Raw genomic sequence first — 16,606 nt, forward strand, 5'->3', positions numbered from 1 at the left:
AATATATAATATTAATATAGATCGATTCGCACTACGGTAGCATTTTTCGACAAGGCAGCACAAATCGTCAGAACACCGGCGCGCTGTCTGGCCACACGATACTGTTGCGCGTCTTTCTGCGCGCCGTGTGTGCATCATTGGAATGGAATGAATGAACGAGTGTGTGCATCAGGACATTCACATACAGAGCGTTCTCTTTAGTCTAATCGCGCATAGATGCAAAAAAAAGCTTTTGCAGTTCATATAATGTAACGATAGTTACAATACATGGATGACGCTGCGTTAAACTGGACAAATTTAATCGCAAGCGTTAACATTGACAGCACTTGTTAGCAGTATATAAGAATCTCATTATTTGAATGTGTGAACAAAGCCCCTCTCTATGAATCAAAACTTTATACTTTATCCGTCTTCTGCGCGGTTTCTTCATATTGCGTTTGTACAGAATAACACAAAATTAGTAAAATAACAAATATTGCAGTACGAAATATCTCCATGCTGAGCCTTTTTTGCACTTCCTGATTTCCCTACTTGAGAATCCTTGTCCTATGAATGGACGACCTTAGCACACGTGTGGTTTTGTTTACAAATTTTGGTTCACTTGCAAAAAGAGCAGCGTGAAAGCGAACCGTACCAAAAAAAAAAAAAAATGTATTTGGTCCGGACCAAAGCAAGTGAACTATCGGACTTTCCTGGTGTGAATACACGGCTGAGAGAACGAGCAGAGAGAGTGAAAGTCCCGGTCGCGCACACTCTCATCGTCTTCAAACTGTCTTGCTCTCTCTCCCTCCCTCGTGCATATTAATGAATTGAGTTGACTGAATATCTTTGAGAATACACGATGGTAAAAGGTCGGAAGACCGAACATTTTTTTTTTCTGAACTACCACTGGTTGTGAATTGTGCTAAAATGAAGGCAACGTTATTTTAGCACAATTCACAACTCTGAAAAGCTTTCCACACATTCAGATGACATAAACCACACTTTCAATAAACAAAAAAAAATCTATCTATTGATGAAATGATTTCTGTGTTGAGACAAATCTTGTGCGATGTCCTAAACTGCCTGGATAATCACACGACGTGTGCCGTGGTCCGTTAATGACACGTCCGATTCGCGAACTAATGACTCCTTTGAACCGATTCACTTTAATGAATGGTTAAAACAATTGATCTGTCCAACACTGAACTCAAGAGACATAAATCGGAAACACTTTTCAATAAGGTTCCATTTATTAAAGTCTAGTTAACTACATTAGTTAACATTCTATTAATATTAGTTTCTATGCGGATTTACTCCATGACAAAACCACCCCAGTCATTCTAGAATAATTCATTCTTTCCAAATAGAGCTATTCAAGTCATCTGGTGAAATTGTTTTTATATCGCAATATATATTGATATCGACATCTGTAAATATCGGTATCGGCCATAACAGCAATATTAATATCGGTTATCGGTATCGGCTACAATTTTCACATCGGTGCATGCATCACTAGCTGTCAGTAACTGAACACTTGAGCATGCTTTTTTGGATTCCATGGACAGCTTTCAACTCTTAGCAGAAAAACATTTATGTAACTTCACGTGGCACTGCACCGTTCTGGTCCTCGCAAGAGCCCCAGCTGGCATATGTGGCGATTTCCCTCATTAACCTTGCCTAGGGTCTGTTTCTTACATAATGTCCTCATCCTCTTGAAATGTCAGTTTTAGCCTCAGTGCTTGAGTTTGAGGCTGTGACATGTTATTAGACTCTCCCAAATTAATCTTTGGTTGATTCCAGTTAATGGTAATAGTTGTACCTGCTTTAATATAAACATCGCTATTACCAAGGTAATAGTCCTACATTTTGTTCTACGGAAATTAGGCTTGGGCGGTAATACGGTAATATCGTATACCGCGGGATCTAAAAATAGCAACGGTATCAGTTTCAATATCGTCATACCGTCATAAAAAAAAATCCAATGCCCTTATATAGGAGAAAAGGATTAAATATAATTTATTTAATGGCTAAAAATGCTTATGTGTGGTTGTCATCACGTGACAGTGTGGAGGAGAAAGAGTGGGGGAGAGAGGGGGAAAGATGGCAAGTTGCGCAACGAGTGACCTGGTCTCGAAGAAGAACACGACTTCTGCAGTTTGGCAGGGATGGGCATTTCAAGCAAAAATAATATTTGAAGATCGCCTGGTATTATTTAATTATTATTCGAAAATAGCACCCCTCCACCATATGCACGCACACATGCATGTAGGCTACACAGCTATACAGCGGAGCGGTGTGACACTTAAATAGGCTATAAGTAATAAATAAATAAAAAACTCATTTCTTTTCATATTTATGTTTAATAATATAATGTTTTTTTTTTTTTTTCATCTATGTTGATTTATATGAAAAGGAAACTGCATGAGATGAATAAGATAGGATCATAAGATGGCCAATATCGGAAAACATTTGGAATGGGTCAGACATGATTTTTGACCACTTATTACGTTTTGTTTTGTAGAAAGCCTTTCTTTAAAGTGAATTTCGTTTCGCATAAATTGTATCTTCATTTTAATCAATGTTTCATCAACGAATTGCCTGGATTAATAAATAAGAAGGATATATATTAGACAATATAAGCCGGCGCGTGAACTGGAGCGCGTCTCCTAAAATAAACGAAACTCAGCGTATAAGATAGATGCCTTAAATATCTGAGAAGTGTATATATATAGAAAGCTTGAAATGTCTACTTTTAAACAAAACAATTAAAAACTAAAAGAAATGGGCTGCTCTCTGTAGGCTAATTCATATGAAGTGTGCATTTCTCTCTATGCGCGTTCACTACTGCGAAGATGCGAGTCTGCATCGTAAACTTTATCTGTGCAGCCACTGACATAGAAAGTTTTTTATTAATAAACAATTAAAATGTTTCATGCATAATAATTACTTTTGCCGGTTCTTTGTGGCAAGCTTTATGTGTGCTTTGAGATGCAGAATAGGCTATATATTACGAAAACGCTCATTATGGTTTAGCATTCTCTCCTATATATATTTAAGTAATTTAATCAATATAAATGATTAGACTAATGGCTTAAATCAACTACTACTAGTCAACTAGAAAAAAAATTGTTTAAGTCATGCACGGGCAGCCCTACTTCACATGTTTTCTAACCAGCATGTCACTGCGGGCATGCTGAGCGCGCGACGCTGAGTGGACTGAGCACGCGGCGCGTGATCTTCAGAAATGCGCTCTCTGCTCTGGAGGAAATATTACCACTCCGCTCACATGCTCCGCTCACAATGTGCATCTTCTCCTGTTGTCTGAGAGTTGATTGACAGCTTTTAGATGCATTATTGGCATCGCCACCCTCTGGTTGAACGTGTCACCACCGCATCAGAACGGAAAACATGGGGATTTTTTATAGACAATAATCCCACAACCTATTCCATATTCTATAATAAAATCAAATAATTGAATATTCGAAAATTGTGACTCATCCCTGCACAAACCAACAGTTTGGTGATGCCGTCTGAGCCTTATGTAATAATTTTTAATTAGTCACGCGGTAATACCGTATACCGCGGTAAAATAGGGAGGAGGTTTGACGGTATCAAAATTTGGATACCGCCCAAGCCTAACGGAAATGAATGTTTGAATGTGATCTAACTTAGGCCTATAGTTTTTGCCTGTCAGAAAATAAAAAATCCGGAGCCATATCTAGAGACCAGAATATCACTTTTGACTTTGACAAACCATTTTTATATGCATTCTCGGTTTTATCTTTGTTCGTTCACTTGTCGTCCCGCTTGGTTTTCCCTAATCTTGTTTTACTGGTGTTGCAAGAAAGAACATATTATCATATTTACATGCCTGCAGCCTCACGGTACATTTCTTTATGTATTTTGTGTGGATAAATAAATAGGAACAGCTCATGGTACACGTGAATGAACAGTGTTTTGGCACCGTGAGATTAAAGGTCACAGCAATCTGCTATGCAAGACTCATTGTAATGACTCTAGTTTACATACCTTCATGGTTTGCTGATAAAAACACGCTTACATTGCTTATTAATCAATGAGAAAAGAAGTTAAATTGTACACTGAAACGCATTTCTTGGTAAAATGTGTTTGTTCAAAATGCATGTTGCCATTTGTAGCATCTCATGCATGCGTTCTGTTTTTCACCATCTTTCCTTTTTCCCTCTGCTAACACTGTTGGCTTAGCCTTTTTTTCACATGTTCTGTGTCGTATGTGCAAGAATGTGCTGTTATTTATACTGTTTGTTTTTAATAAAACTTTTAAATCATAAGAATTGTTCCACAACCCTGCTTCCTCTAATGCTGTACCATTTTGTCTTCTGTGTTTACGTGTGTCGGTTGGATCCGCTGTGGTGATTTGTTTCGCTTGCCTATCCACCCCCTGCCCCATCCATTTGTTTTCATGTCTGCTGTCAGGCTTCTACGGGCTGGAAGAAGCGGATCTGGATAAAGTTTTCCGGCTTCCCACCACTACCTTTATCGGGGGCAGTGAAAGTGCCCTTCCACTCAGGGAAATCATCCGGCGTTTAGAGGTGCGTAACCAAGTGTTTCCCCACTTGAGACACATATAATGCAATGATACTTGAATATGGATGATGTATGAGTATCATTGCATTACATAAAAAGGTATTCAAAAATTTAATATACAAAGTATAATATGCAAAAACATGACTTCTCGCTACACTATGCCTATATACTGTATACACAGATGGCCTACTGTCAACACATCGGGGTGGAGTTCATGTTTATCAACGACCTGGAGCAGTGCCAGTGGATCAGACAGAAATTTGAGAAGCCAGGAGTAATGCAGTTTACTCTGGAAGAGAAGAGGACGCTACTGGCCCGTATGGTCCGCTCAACCAGGTCTGCCCCTTGCCATAGTTTTCTGGAGACCTGAATGAATGGTTTGCCATTCAAATAATTTAAGCATAGGTATACTTTAAAGCTGCAGTCCATAACTTTTTGGAGTTAAAAATGACCCAAAAAATACATTTTTGAGCAAGTACATAACCAGCCAGTGTTCAAAACTGTCTGCTTGCCTTAGCTCGATTCAAAGCGGTAAGCTTGTAATAATGTTTTTAATTCCAGTGGTACTGGTGGATTTCCACGGGAGATTCGAGCTTGTCTTTGCGTCATTACTTCACATCTGTACACATAAAGAAGAGTCTCGGCTAGTAGGCTATATTGCGTGTGAGGATGTTGGAGGTGGAGATTTATAGCCTTTTCTCACAGCACTTGATATAATTAAACTTATCAATTTGATGGCGGATCCAGAAAGGTTCAAACGACGATCACCAGTGACAACTGGAGATTCACCCGCTGTAAAATGCAAAAGACTTCGGACTTCGGAGTGGCTACAGAAAGAAAAGAGACCGGCCCATGCGAAAACAAGAATAAATATCGGAAGGGCATTAAATGTAGTCACGCAATGCTGATGTTGTAAACATTAACAATTTGAGAACAAAGTATAATTTGCACGGTTTGACGTGATATGATAAGCGATCGTTAATCAGCGAGATTTACTGCAATGCTTTTTTCTCTTATCAGGTCAGAACAAAAGTGGATGTTACTTACTTGTTCAGATTACATTTTCCGGTAAAAATACTTATGTTGGTCATACTTCCAAAAAGTAGAATCTGTGATTCTGAATGCCAGTATCCACACCGGCACGGTGACTGACAGCTGCACGCTCTCCTCAAAACATTGGATTCATCTGCGCTGTGCCGTACTGAGGCACAACCCACGTAAAGTTGATAATTCCACGAATAACTGCAATTGCAGATTTCAAACAGAGATGGTGACAAAGAGGAAAAACTATGGACTGCAGCTTTCATAAAAGGACAACTGACTTCATACATCCACTACAATTGACACCAGTTGGTTAAAAAATGCAAGAAAATGGAAATTCAGTCTGAGAAAACTCTTGCATCATTTGTTTGCAGATGACGCTTGCTTTGATATTGTGTTATATGCAATAACATATTTTTTTTAGTATGTCAGAGAATGTTTGTGATCATTCTGTGAATGTTTTTGTAATGCTGTGGTTCCGACAGATTTGAGGAGTTCCTGCAGAGGAAGTGGTCGTCAGAGAAACGCTTTGGCCTGGAGGGATCCGAGTCTCTCATTCCTGCTCTCAAAACTATCATCGACAAATCCAGTGAGAATGGGGTGGAGAATGTTATTATGGGCATGCCACACAGGTAGAGGACCAAAATACTGAATAATGTATTTTAACCCTCTGGGGTTGTTCGTTTAACAGTCACACTTGGGGTGTTCGGGTCCAAATGGACCCAAAGGGCAGGATTCATATTTAAAAAAAAAAAAAAAAAATCATTTTTTTTTTTTTTTACTTGTTTTTTATAAAAAAAATTATTTTCTTTTTTGGTGTTTTGAGATATTTTATGATTTATAATTAATATCTACGCAATAATTATGACCCATTTTTTCCCATTGAACATAATAGAATTTTTTTTTTTTTTTTTTTAATTATCAAAGCTGTATTACATTTTAGAGTGAAGCCTAGGCCTCATGAAAGCAATTTTTGAAAAAATATAGATGCCATCTGGTGGAGACTGAGCATTTTTATCACCCAATAGCACATTTTTACCACTAGTGGATTTACAGCTCTCTGTAGAAAGGCTTGGGAATTCTAGTGATTTTTGCAAATATATACCAATTTTTTTTTCAGGTTGTTGATTTTTAAAATATAATAACAGATTCTCAAAGACTATTTTTGTCTTGTTTTTTGTTTGTTTGGTTGGTTTAAATGGTAATTTGAAGTGCCAGTTTTACTTTATAATACAGATTATTATAAATATATAATACTGTGTGTGTGTGTGTGTGTGTGTTGCACTCTTGATGTTTTAGAGATTCACCCCTTCACCGTTGAGTCATTTTTTTCTGCATTCTGGCTGATTTGTATATTGTATGCACAAAAAAACTTTTTTCATATTTTTGACAATTTCCCATTCATTTCCAATGGGGGTCATTTGGACCCGAAGGTCCTAAGTGTGAGTTTTTTTTTTTTTTTTTTTTTTACAACCACTTAGACTATTCAAATAGACTATTCTATTTGAATAGTCTGTGTTTTCATATTGAATAATCTGTGTTTTCATATTTTTGACAATTTCACATTCATTTCCTATGAATGGGTCCATTTGAACCCGAAGGTCCTGAGTTTGACAATTTTTTTTACAACCACTTAGACTATTCAGATCCTGTCCCCATTTTTTTTGTGTGTTCACATACCTAATACCATAAAAGTCACCTAGTTTCGTAACATTCCGATTAAGCTGTGATTTAAAAAAATTCAAAACAGATTTATGTAATCTGAATTTATGAGTGTGTATGTGTATAAAAGTGTGTGTGTGTGTGGATGTGTCTGTTTTGCACTCTTGATGTTTTATAGATTCACCCCTTCACTGTTGTGTGCTTTTTTTTATGGATTGTGGCTGATTTGTAGATTGTACGCCCCAAAAAACTCTGTTTTTTCACATTTTTGCCAATTTCCCATTCATTTCCTATGGGGGTCCATTTGGACCCGAAGGTCCTGAGTGTGACTGACTGTTTTTTTTACAACCACTTAGACTGTTCACATCCTGTCCCCAATTTTTTTTTTGGGTGTTCACATACCAAATACCAACAAAGTCACCAAATTTCGGACCATTCCGAAAGAAGCTGCGATTTTTAACATTTTTTTATTTGAATGATTCGGGTCCATTTGGGCCGAACAACCCCAGAGGGTTAAATAGGGAAGTACATCAGGGTACATATGTAGGGCCATTGAAACATGTCTGAATTGTCTGCTCTCCATCAGAGGTCGTCTGAATGTGCTTGCTAATGTGATCCGTAAGGAGCTGGAGCAGATCTTCTGCCAGTTTGATTCAAAGCTGGAAGCTGCGGATGAGGTGATCATCTCTCAAGCCACCATCATTTCCTTCAGCAGACGTTTCACTTTCACAGTTCAACTCCGTAAACAGCTTAGGAAAAAAGTAGATCAGTCTGCAAACTCTGAAATATTTGTTTTGTTAGGCCTTAGGTCCCATCTCAGCAATTTTACCACAAAAATTACGGTTACTTACTTACCTTAGTTTTGAAGTCATGGTTCAAAATACTGGCATGGCTTTCCAACATTTGCTGATATGGTTATAACCATAAGATAATGAAAGTGAACCAGGTCTCAAATGTATTAAACAGCACACACATCTGACAGGAGGGTTTTAAGTTCGTTTTAAGCTCTCAATATCCAGCATGTCTCATGTTTTGGACAACTTTGGTCATGTACTTTTCCCGCAGCAACTCAGTTTGTGCCCTTTATTTTTCCAGATGCGTTCGCAATATTAAAGTATATCGATATCAGCACACAGAAGTTTCACACGTGCAGTGGTTAAAACAATGCTACATTTGTTCAGTACTCATGCGTATCGAATTGAAAGACCCGAATCGAACATATTTGGTATGAATATGTGTGCCGTTACACCGCTACTTTTTACCATGCCTAGTCCAGTGGAGGAGAATCGATGTCTTTCTATTTATTATTATGCTATGAAACCTTATACCTAAATGTTTCACTTCTTTTTCAAAGGCGTGATGAAAGATAATAAGCAACAGATTTTTTTCTTCCTTATTGAGACGTGCGTCTAAGTGAAACAGATTATCAAAAAAGAAAAACATGTAGGGAAATCATCTTTTGTTGATTGAGGCGCATCAGCTAAATCCGAGCTTGCAGTCAATTGAAAGAAAGGGCAGATTAAACGATTGACTTGAACTTGAGAAGTCTAACGTTTCACCAAATGATTGATTTATGAAATTTTGATTAAGAATTATGAGGACATAAAAAAAGAATTACATTCACACAATGAATTGTTCACAGACAATTTCATGACAACTTTAAAGTGGTAATGTTTGACAAATGAGGCAAATCTGGAACAAACAGTGCAGTAATATTTTAAACAATCATTACCATAATTGTAGTTGACATAAGTAGCTCTGCACACAATCTTTCTGTGAAAACATCCTCCCTCTCATTTCTGAGAAAATGAAAGAATATCAACTCTGTAATGTATGCAATGTTCCTCTCACACAAAGAATCCTGGCTTTTGACATTTCAGTCCTGTTTATGTTTCGGTCTGTGACTTTCCTTCAGGGCTCAGGTGATGTGAAGTATCATTTGGGTATGTACCACAGACGGATCAACCGGGTCACTGAACGCCACATCACACTATCCCTGATGGCCAACCCTTCACACCTGGAGGCAGTGGACCCTGTAGTGCAGGGCAAGACCAAGGCGGAGCAGTTCTACTGCGGGGACTCTGACGGCAATAGGGTGTGTGAACTTCCCTTGTGGTTCTAAGAATCTGTAATTATGTTGTTGGACACAAGTGTGAAAACAAATCTATTATTACTGTAAATGTTAAATGCTGACATTATCTTAAAATGTAATTTGTCAAGGAGTATGCTAGTATATAGATGAGCTCAAAGTTACAGACATGGACTAAATGAAAGGACCGATAAAGAGGCCTGTATCCAAAGATTAAACGGTTCCTTCAAAGACAAACACATTGCGGTGTGATAGGTTGTATTATGTCAGCAGTTTTTAGAACGGTCTTAAATCATCTTTTGTGATTAGAAAACAAGACATGATTGACATGTTGTCAGTAAGAAGAATGTGTCCTTGTCTCTGAAGGTGATGTCCATCTTGTTACATGGAGACGCAGCCTTTGCAGGTCAGGGCATCGTCTACGAGACATTTCACCTTAGTGACCTGCCGTCCTACACCACCCATGGTACTATTCATGTGGTCGTAAACAACCAGGTCTGTTTCTCTCACACTCTCACCAGAATTACCTTTTCAAGCAGAAATCGGTTATATACAACACTTTAAAAGTTGAGGGGCAGTAAAAAAAATTGTGTTTGTGATAGAAGTCTTTTATGCTCACCAAGACTGCATTTGTTTGATTAAAAATACAGTAAAAACGGCAATATTTTGATATAGTAATACAATTTAATATCGTTTTCTATTGTAATATATTTTCATATGCAATTTATTCCTGTGATGCAAAGCTGATTTTTCAGTCTTGAGTTTCACATGATCCTTCACAAATCATTCTAAAATGCTAATTTGCTGATCAAATAAACATTTCTTATTAATGTTAAATTAATGTTAAAAACAGTTGTGCTGCTTAATATTGTTGTGGAAACTATCATTTTCAGGATTCTTCAAAAACAGCATTTATTTGAAATACCGGTAGATATCTTTTGTGACATTTATAAATGTCTTAACTGTCACTTTTAATCAATTTCATGTGTCCTTGCTGAATAAAAGTATTAATTTCTTTTCAAAATAAAAATTACTGGCCTTAAACTATTGAACGGTAGTGTATATATTCTATAATTTATACAAAATATGGCTTCATAGGTGCTACAAGTGATTTTTTTTTTTTTTTTTTTTTTTTTTTCAGGAATGACATATCAATTTTCCCCTTTCCTTATAGGTTGCATGTTCAGGATGATTGACATGTCTTTCGTTTTTATGAGAAGTGTGGTTAAAGTTTGCAAAATGGTGTAATTTTTAAAAATGGTTGAAATCACTGAGAGAGAGTTTGACTTTTTTTAGGTAAATGTTTGCATTTATTTAAATAGCTTTTGTTCCGCTCTCTTTAGATTGGCTTCACCACTGACCCTCGGATGGCACGCTCCTCACCGTACCCCACCGACGTGGCCAGAGTGGTCAACGCGCCCATCTTCCATGTGAACGCAGACGACCCTGAGGCTGTGATGTATGTGTGTAACGTGGCTGCAGAATGGAGAGCCACCTTTCATAAAGATGTGGTTGTTGATCTGGTAGGAAATCTTACTCTTTATATATATATTTTTTTTCAACTGGGAATGTTGCCAACTGTGTCAAAAGTGCTTTAGGTGTTGATACTATCATTCAACTTTGCTCTATAGGTGAGCTACAGACGAAACGGCCACAACGAGATGGATGAGCCGATGTTTACTCAACCGTTAATGTACAAACAGATAAAGAAACAGAAACCTGTTCTGCAAAAATATGCTGAAAAGCTCATTGCTGAAGGAGCCGTGAGCAGACAGGAATATGAGGTCAGATTAAACAAATATTACAGCTAATATGTATATACACTACTATTCAAAAGAAATTAATACTTTAATTTAAGTTAAATTGATCAAAAGTGACAGTAAAGATGTTACAAAAGATTTCCTCAAAAGATCTTTTAAACTTTATTAATCAAAGAATCCTCAAACAAAATGTATATTCATTTTATATATATATATATATATAATTTATACAAAAATATGAAGCAGCACAACAGTTTTTAACATTAATAATAATCGGAATAGTCAGAATAATCTGTTTCTTGAGCAGAAAATCAACATGATGAATGATTTCTGAATGATCATGTGACACTGAAGACTGTATTATACACTAACTTATAATTGTCAATACTCAGAGTATAAGACTCATACTATCTTATTCTCATACTTATTCGTATAAGTATGATTATAAGACTGTATTGATACTGAGTATTGATTGAATCAGGAATAATTTACATTTAAAATATGTAAACAGTTATGTTATAATTGTTATATTATTTCACAATATTACAGTTTTTACTGTTTTTTTATCAAATAAATTCAGGCTTTGTTGTCATAAGAGATTTCTTGACATTAATAGGAAATATTGACTATATGTCAGATGCTTTCTTACTAAAATGACTTAAAGTGAATATTTAGATTAATTTAATGTTGCCTTTTTGTCCTTGTAGGAGGAAATTGCTAAGTATGACAAAATCTGTGAAGAGGCATATAATCGCTCTAAAGATGAGAAGATCATGCACATCAAGCACTGGCTTGACTCCCCTTGGCCTGGTGTGTGTTTGTGTTAATGTACAATGTCAATAAACAGTATCGAGACACTTGTATATGTGTGTGTATACTTGTATTTGCTCTTAAATCTGCTTGGCTTGACATTTGTATTTAACTCTACAGGTTTCTTCACTCTGGACGGTCAACCTAAGAGCATGAGCTGTCCGTCCACTGGCCTCACTGAGGAAATGCTCAGTCACATCGGTCAAGTGGCTTCTTCTGTGCCTGTGGACGATTTCACTATCCACGGAGGTACCTTTCCACTCCCCTTTCTGCATGCACATGCACACAGTTAGAAAAAGGCAGATCGTCTGTACCCAAACAAAGTCCTTTTTAAACATGTTGGGAACTGGCTGTTTCTGGTAATGCAACTACAGCTCCTATATACTTTAATGGGGAAAGACTAAAATCTTCACGTTTTCAAAAACGTGTGAAATCACCACTAAAATCGGCCAAAAATTGTATTATAAAAAAAAAAAATTAACACAACAATATATTTAAAAAAATATTTTTTAAGTTAAGCTAGCATCTGTACCTCAGCATCATTACCCTGAGGTCATTTTGTCTCTGTCTTCCCGTAAGGTCTGTCCCGTATCCTGAAGGGCAGAGCTGCGATGGTGCAGAACCGCTCAGTGGACTGGGCTCTGGGAGAATACATGGCCTTGGGCTCTCTGCTAAAGGAAGGCATTCATGTGCGTCTCAGTGGTCAGGATGTGGAGAGAGGGACCTTCAGGTGAGAATAGCTGCATCTCCTGCTTCTGATTGAACTTGAATTGAAAGCAACTTCACAGTCTGCCTTTTTATCGACATACAGTCATCGGCACCATGTGCTACATGATCAGAACGTTGACAAACGGACCTGCATTCCCATGAACTACATGGACCAGAACCAGGCTCCTTATACTGTGTGCAACAGCTCCCTGTCAGAATACGGGGTTCTTGGTGGGTATAAATCAAATGAGCTGTTGGTTGGTTGCTGTCGGTCAAACAAACCCAGAATAAGCTGTGGTGTGTGGCATTTTATGCCCACTGAACAAGCATGTCCTCAGGTCTGTCTCTTTGTGTGCAGGCTTCGAGCTTGGCTTTGCCATGGCGAGCCCGAACGCTCTAGTGCTCTGGGAGGCTCAGTTTGGAGACTTTCATAACACAGCCCAGTGCATCATCGACCAGTTCATCTCCCCTGGCCAGGCCAAGTGGGTCCGACAGAACGGCATTGTGCTGCTACTACCTCATGGCATGGAGGGCATGGTGAGGTCTTTCATCCTAAATCCACCTCAGGGCTTTAATCTTTCCATCATTTCTCTTTTTCATTGCTTTCTTGTTGTCTTTCTTCCAGGGACCAGAGCACTCCTCCGCCCGCCCAGAGAGATTCCTGCAGATGTGCAATGATGACCCTGACGTTTTCCCGGTAGAATACATAGAAATTTCCACCAAGCCCTGTTTTTTTTTTTTTATCATTCTAGCAAAATGCTTAATACTTATTTTTTTGCCACAGAAAATCACAGAGGACTTTGCCGTCCGACAGCTTTATGACTGTAACTGGATCGTGGTGAACTGCTCAACTCCTGCAAACTACTTCCATGTTCTTCGGAGGCAGATCCTTCTACCCTTCAGAAAGCCGGTAGAGACATTTCACTCTGTTTATCAACTCCACAAGTTTTCCACATAGTGAAATATCTGGGAATATAAATTGCTTACCAGGTCTGGAATTAGTCATGGATTATTCATGGTAAATCATATCTGCAATAGAAATATTTTTGCTCTAAAATATTGAATTGGACAGCTATTGTAAGTCATGCCCACTTTCTGAGCAAATCATTCTTTTAAATTGCTTTTTTTTAGTGATTCGGTCAAAAGGGCTTACATCATTTTAAAATCTGAATTGAAATATATATATTTTTAAATCCATCTAAATCCAGGCCATGGAAAAGTGTGGGACAGTCAAAAAGTGTGGGACCCTGTCTGTAGCTAACTTGTTTGTAATATTTTTTTTTGTTTCTGTTTGCTCTAGCTCATTATCTTCACACCTAAATCGCTGCTACGGCACCCAGAGGCCAAGTCAAGTTTTGACGACATGTTACCAGGTGTGTGCTTGAAATCTTGGGAATGTTTTAAATGTCATAAAAATGCTTTGGACGTTGTAGTAATGGTCTGTGTTTGGTTTTGATCAGGCACACACTTCAGACATCTGATTCCAGAAGAGGGAAGTGCATCGCAGAATTCAGCGCAAGTGAAGCATCTCATCTTCTGCACAGGGAAAGTTTATTATGACCTCACCAAAGAGCGAAAGACCAGAGGCCTGGAGGACTTAGTAGCCATCAGCCGCATTGAGCAGGTACCTGCACACACTTTCATTTTTATTAATTGAGCCATATTCTGTAATTATTTCCCCATGCTAGTCAGGCTTTCTTTCCTAAACATTTATACACCACATTATAATTTTCGCTTAATTCCTGCACTGTGTTGGATTGACTTTGAAGGTTTTGTTTCCAGCTCTCTCCATTCCCGTTTGACCTGGTGAAAGCAGAGGCAGAGAAGTATTCACAGGCTCAGCTGCTGTGGTGCCAGGAAGAGCATAAGAATCAAGGCTACTATGACTATGTCAAGCCACGCATCAGCAGAACCTTCAACAACACCCGTCCTGTTTGGTAACTAGTGTTTTTTGATTCAATTTGAAGGGGCAAATCTCACAAAATCTCTCAAGAGCCTGTTCATATTTTAATCCAGAATCATTTACTGATTCCCCCCCATTTGAAAAACACAGTTAATAGAATCCAGTTATTTTGCTAGATGAATCTAACTTTCAGGGAGGAACCATTAGCGCATTGGTTACTGCCTTGAATTCTAAGCATGGCACACTTTTAGTTATGACTTGTTAAACTTTGTCACGAAATGGAGTTTTTAAAAGTGAACGGCTCAGAGAGATACTTATAGTAACACAATACTTAGGCTATCTCTTAAATAATTTCGAACAGCTCTCATATTAACAACTATCCAAACTGTTTTAGACCTAAAATAGCTTTTGTAGGCCTATGTCACTCTTAAATGTCAGAGAAAAGGACAGAATCAGAGATTATTTTTAATAGAAAATTGTACTTTGCATATTATAGGCTACTGTAAAAACACATAATTAAAGTTGATTTTAGTTGATCATTATGAAAATGATTTTCATTTCATGAATATAGTGACCAAAATGATCACGGTTATACACAGAATCTTGTTAAAAAAAAAACTAATACACAATGAAATTGCCTAATACACATCTACATGCACACGTTCAAATAAAGTTTTGACAAAAAGGGTTTTATAAAAAGATAAACCTCACATATCAGCATTTAAATCATATTTATAAAAGAATGAGTCAATAAAGATACATTCTGACATTTATAATGCACAGTAGCTTATCTTTTATTATTAATAGTAAAATTCGATCCGATTTTCCCATGGCTGTCGTTGCTATACAACCATGCACTGCGCTCTCCACAACGACAAAGAAGTTTTAGTAGCTAATGGATTTCCACCACAGAAAAACGCTTGCTGTAGCTCTGCTAAAAGATTTATTTACGGAGAAGAGAAAAACACCCAAGTGTTTGGGTACACTCCCATACTGAAAAGTTTACAATTTTTCATCTCGCTGCTCCTGGAAAAAAATTAGCGCGACGCTTCAATAATGAGCGCGCTTCCCGTGCGCCTACATTTGAAATAACCCTCTCCAGCGCGCAAAAGACGCGATACGTGAACTAATCAGGAGACCCCCTTGACATCGCTTCTGTGCACGGCACCTTCTCAGCAAGCAGGGGCGCCATTGATAAAAAAAAATAGAAAACCTTCGCGGCACAGAGGAATTTTTTTAACTGCTCGTGCCGCCCCCCATGTGACATGAAGAAATGCCGCCCCAGGCGACTGCCTGATTCGCCCGTGCCTAAAACCGCCACTGATCGCAATACAAATCATTTTAATGGTCATACAAATAGGCTTCAGTTTCTTAAAGGGGTCATATAATGCCATTTTTGTACAAGTTAATATGAATGTTTAGGGTCTAAATGAAAACTTTGTAATATACTTTTATTAAAAATTCTCATTAGTATTTTAAGAAAACACTTATTTTACCTGGTCAAAAACAGCTCTGTTTTCAGCACGCCGTTTCAGTGCATATGCCTTTAAATGATAATGAGCTTCGCTCACTCCGCCCCTCTGTTCTGCCGGCGTTTTGATACAACGCACGTGGAGTGTTGCCTTGACAACAGTTGAGGGTATATTTTGGAGAGAGAATGGCAGCGGGAGTCTCTGAGGACACATCTGTGCAATCGTATCAGTTTGAACCGGAGTCGGACCCGAAACAAGATGACGGCCACAAAGAAGTTAAGACAATTAAGGCTCGAACAGGACGTTTCTGAATGGTTGGTTAACGTAATGTCACTTTGATCTATTTTTGTATATACTGGCAGGGTAACGGTAGAGAAGTGAGGTACGAACGCTATGTGTTTACTGTTCATTGACAGATTGACGTTACAACTAATGGTCATGAAAAACTTTTTTTCGCGATTTGCAAAGATTAATATAAAGGTTAATAAAACTTTACACTTACTTCTTCTGGAGATGCAGAGGGAACATAAATAGTTGCCACCGATTTTTTTTTCAGGAGCAAAACCAGCTTTATACTGATCCTCGTTTATAAAGCAGTCTAGTAAGAAAAGAT

The 16,606-nt window shown here is 37.9% G+C and overlaps 1 protein-coding gene across 2 annotated transcripts in view; it reads left to right on the forward strand.

Moving 5' to 3' along the window:
- ogdhb (oxoglutarate dehydrogenase b) overlaps nt 1–16,606 on the forward strand; it is a 35,581-nt gene that overhangs the window by 17,619 nt on the left and 1,356 nt on the right. For both annotated transcript variants that reach the window (XM_056261470.1, XM_056261469.1), the window contains exons 5-22: nt 4,438–4,553; nt 4,730–4,884; nt 6,075–6,221; nt 7,838–7,928; nt 9,167–9,346; nt 9,707–9,835; nt 10,684–10,863; nt 10,972–11,124; nt 11,808–11,910; nt 12,031–12,159; nt 12,490–12,640; nt 12,722–12,849; nt 12,977–13,155; nt 13,244–13,315; nt 13,403–13,528; nt 13,919–13,991; nt 14,079–14,242; nt 14,401–14,555. In XM_056261470.1, the coding sequence (XP_056117445.1) occupies nt 4,438–4,553; nt 4,730–4,884; nt 6,075–6,221; nt 7,838–7,928; nt 9,167–9,346; nt 9,707–9,835; nt 10,684–10,863; nt 10,972–11,124; nt 11,808–11,910; nt 12,031–12,159; nt 12,490–12,640; nt 12,722–12,849; nt 12,977–13,155; nt 13,244–13,315; nt 13,403–13,528; nt 13,919–13,991; nt 14,079–14,242; nt 14,401–14,555 (2,431 nt within the window). The remainder of the gene's footprint in view (nt 1–4,437; nt 4,554–4,729; nt 4,885–6,074; nt 6,222–7,837; nt 7,929–9,166; nt 9,347–9,706; nt 9,836–10,683; nt 10,864–10,971; nt 11,125–11,807; nt 11,911–12,030; nt 12,160–12,489; nt 12,641–12,721; nt 12,850–12,976; nt 13,156–13,243; nt 13,316–13,402; nt 13,529–13,918; nt 13,992–14,078; nt 14,243–14,400; nt 14,556–16,606) is intronic.

The sequence above is a fragment of the Rhinichthys klamathensis genome, unplaced genomic scaffold (assembly GCF_029890125.1).
Source record: "Rhinichthys klamathensis goyatoka isolate OS25496 unplaced genomic scaffold, OSU_Roscu_1.1 h1tg000183l_1, whole genome shotgun sequence".
Taxonomy (NCBI): Eukaryota; Metazoa; Chordata; class Actinopteri; order Cypriniformes; family Leuciscidae; genus Rhinichthys; species Rhinichthys klamathensis.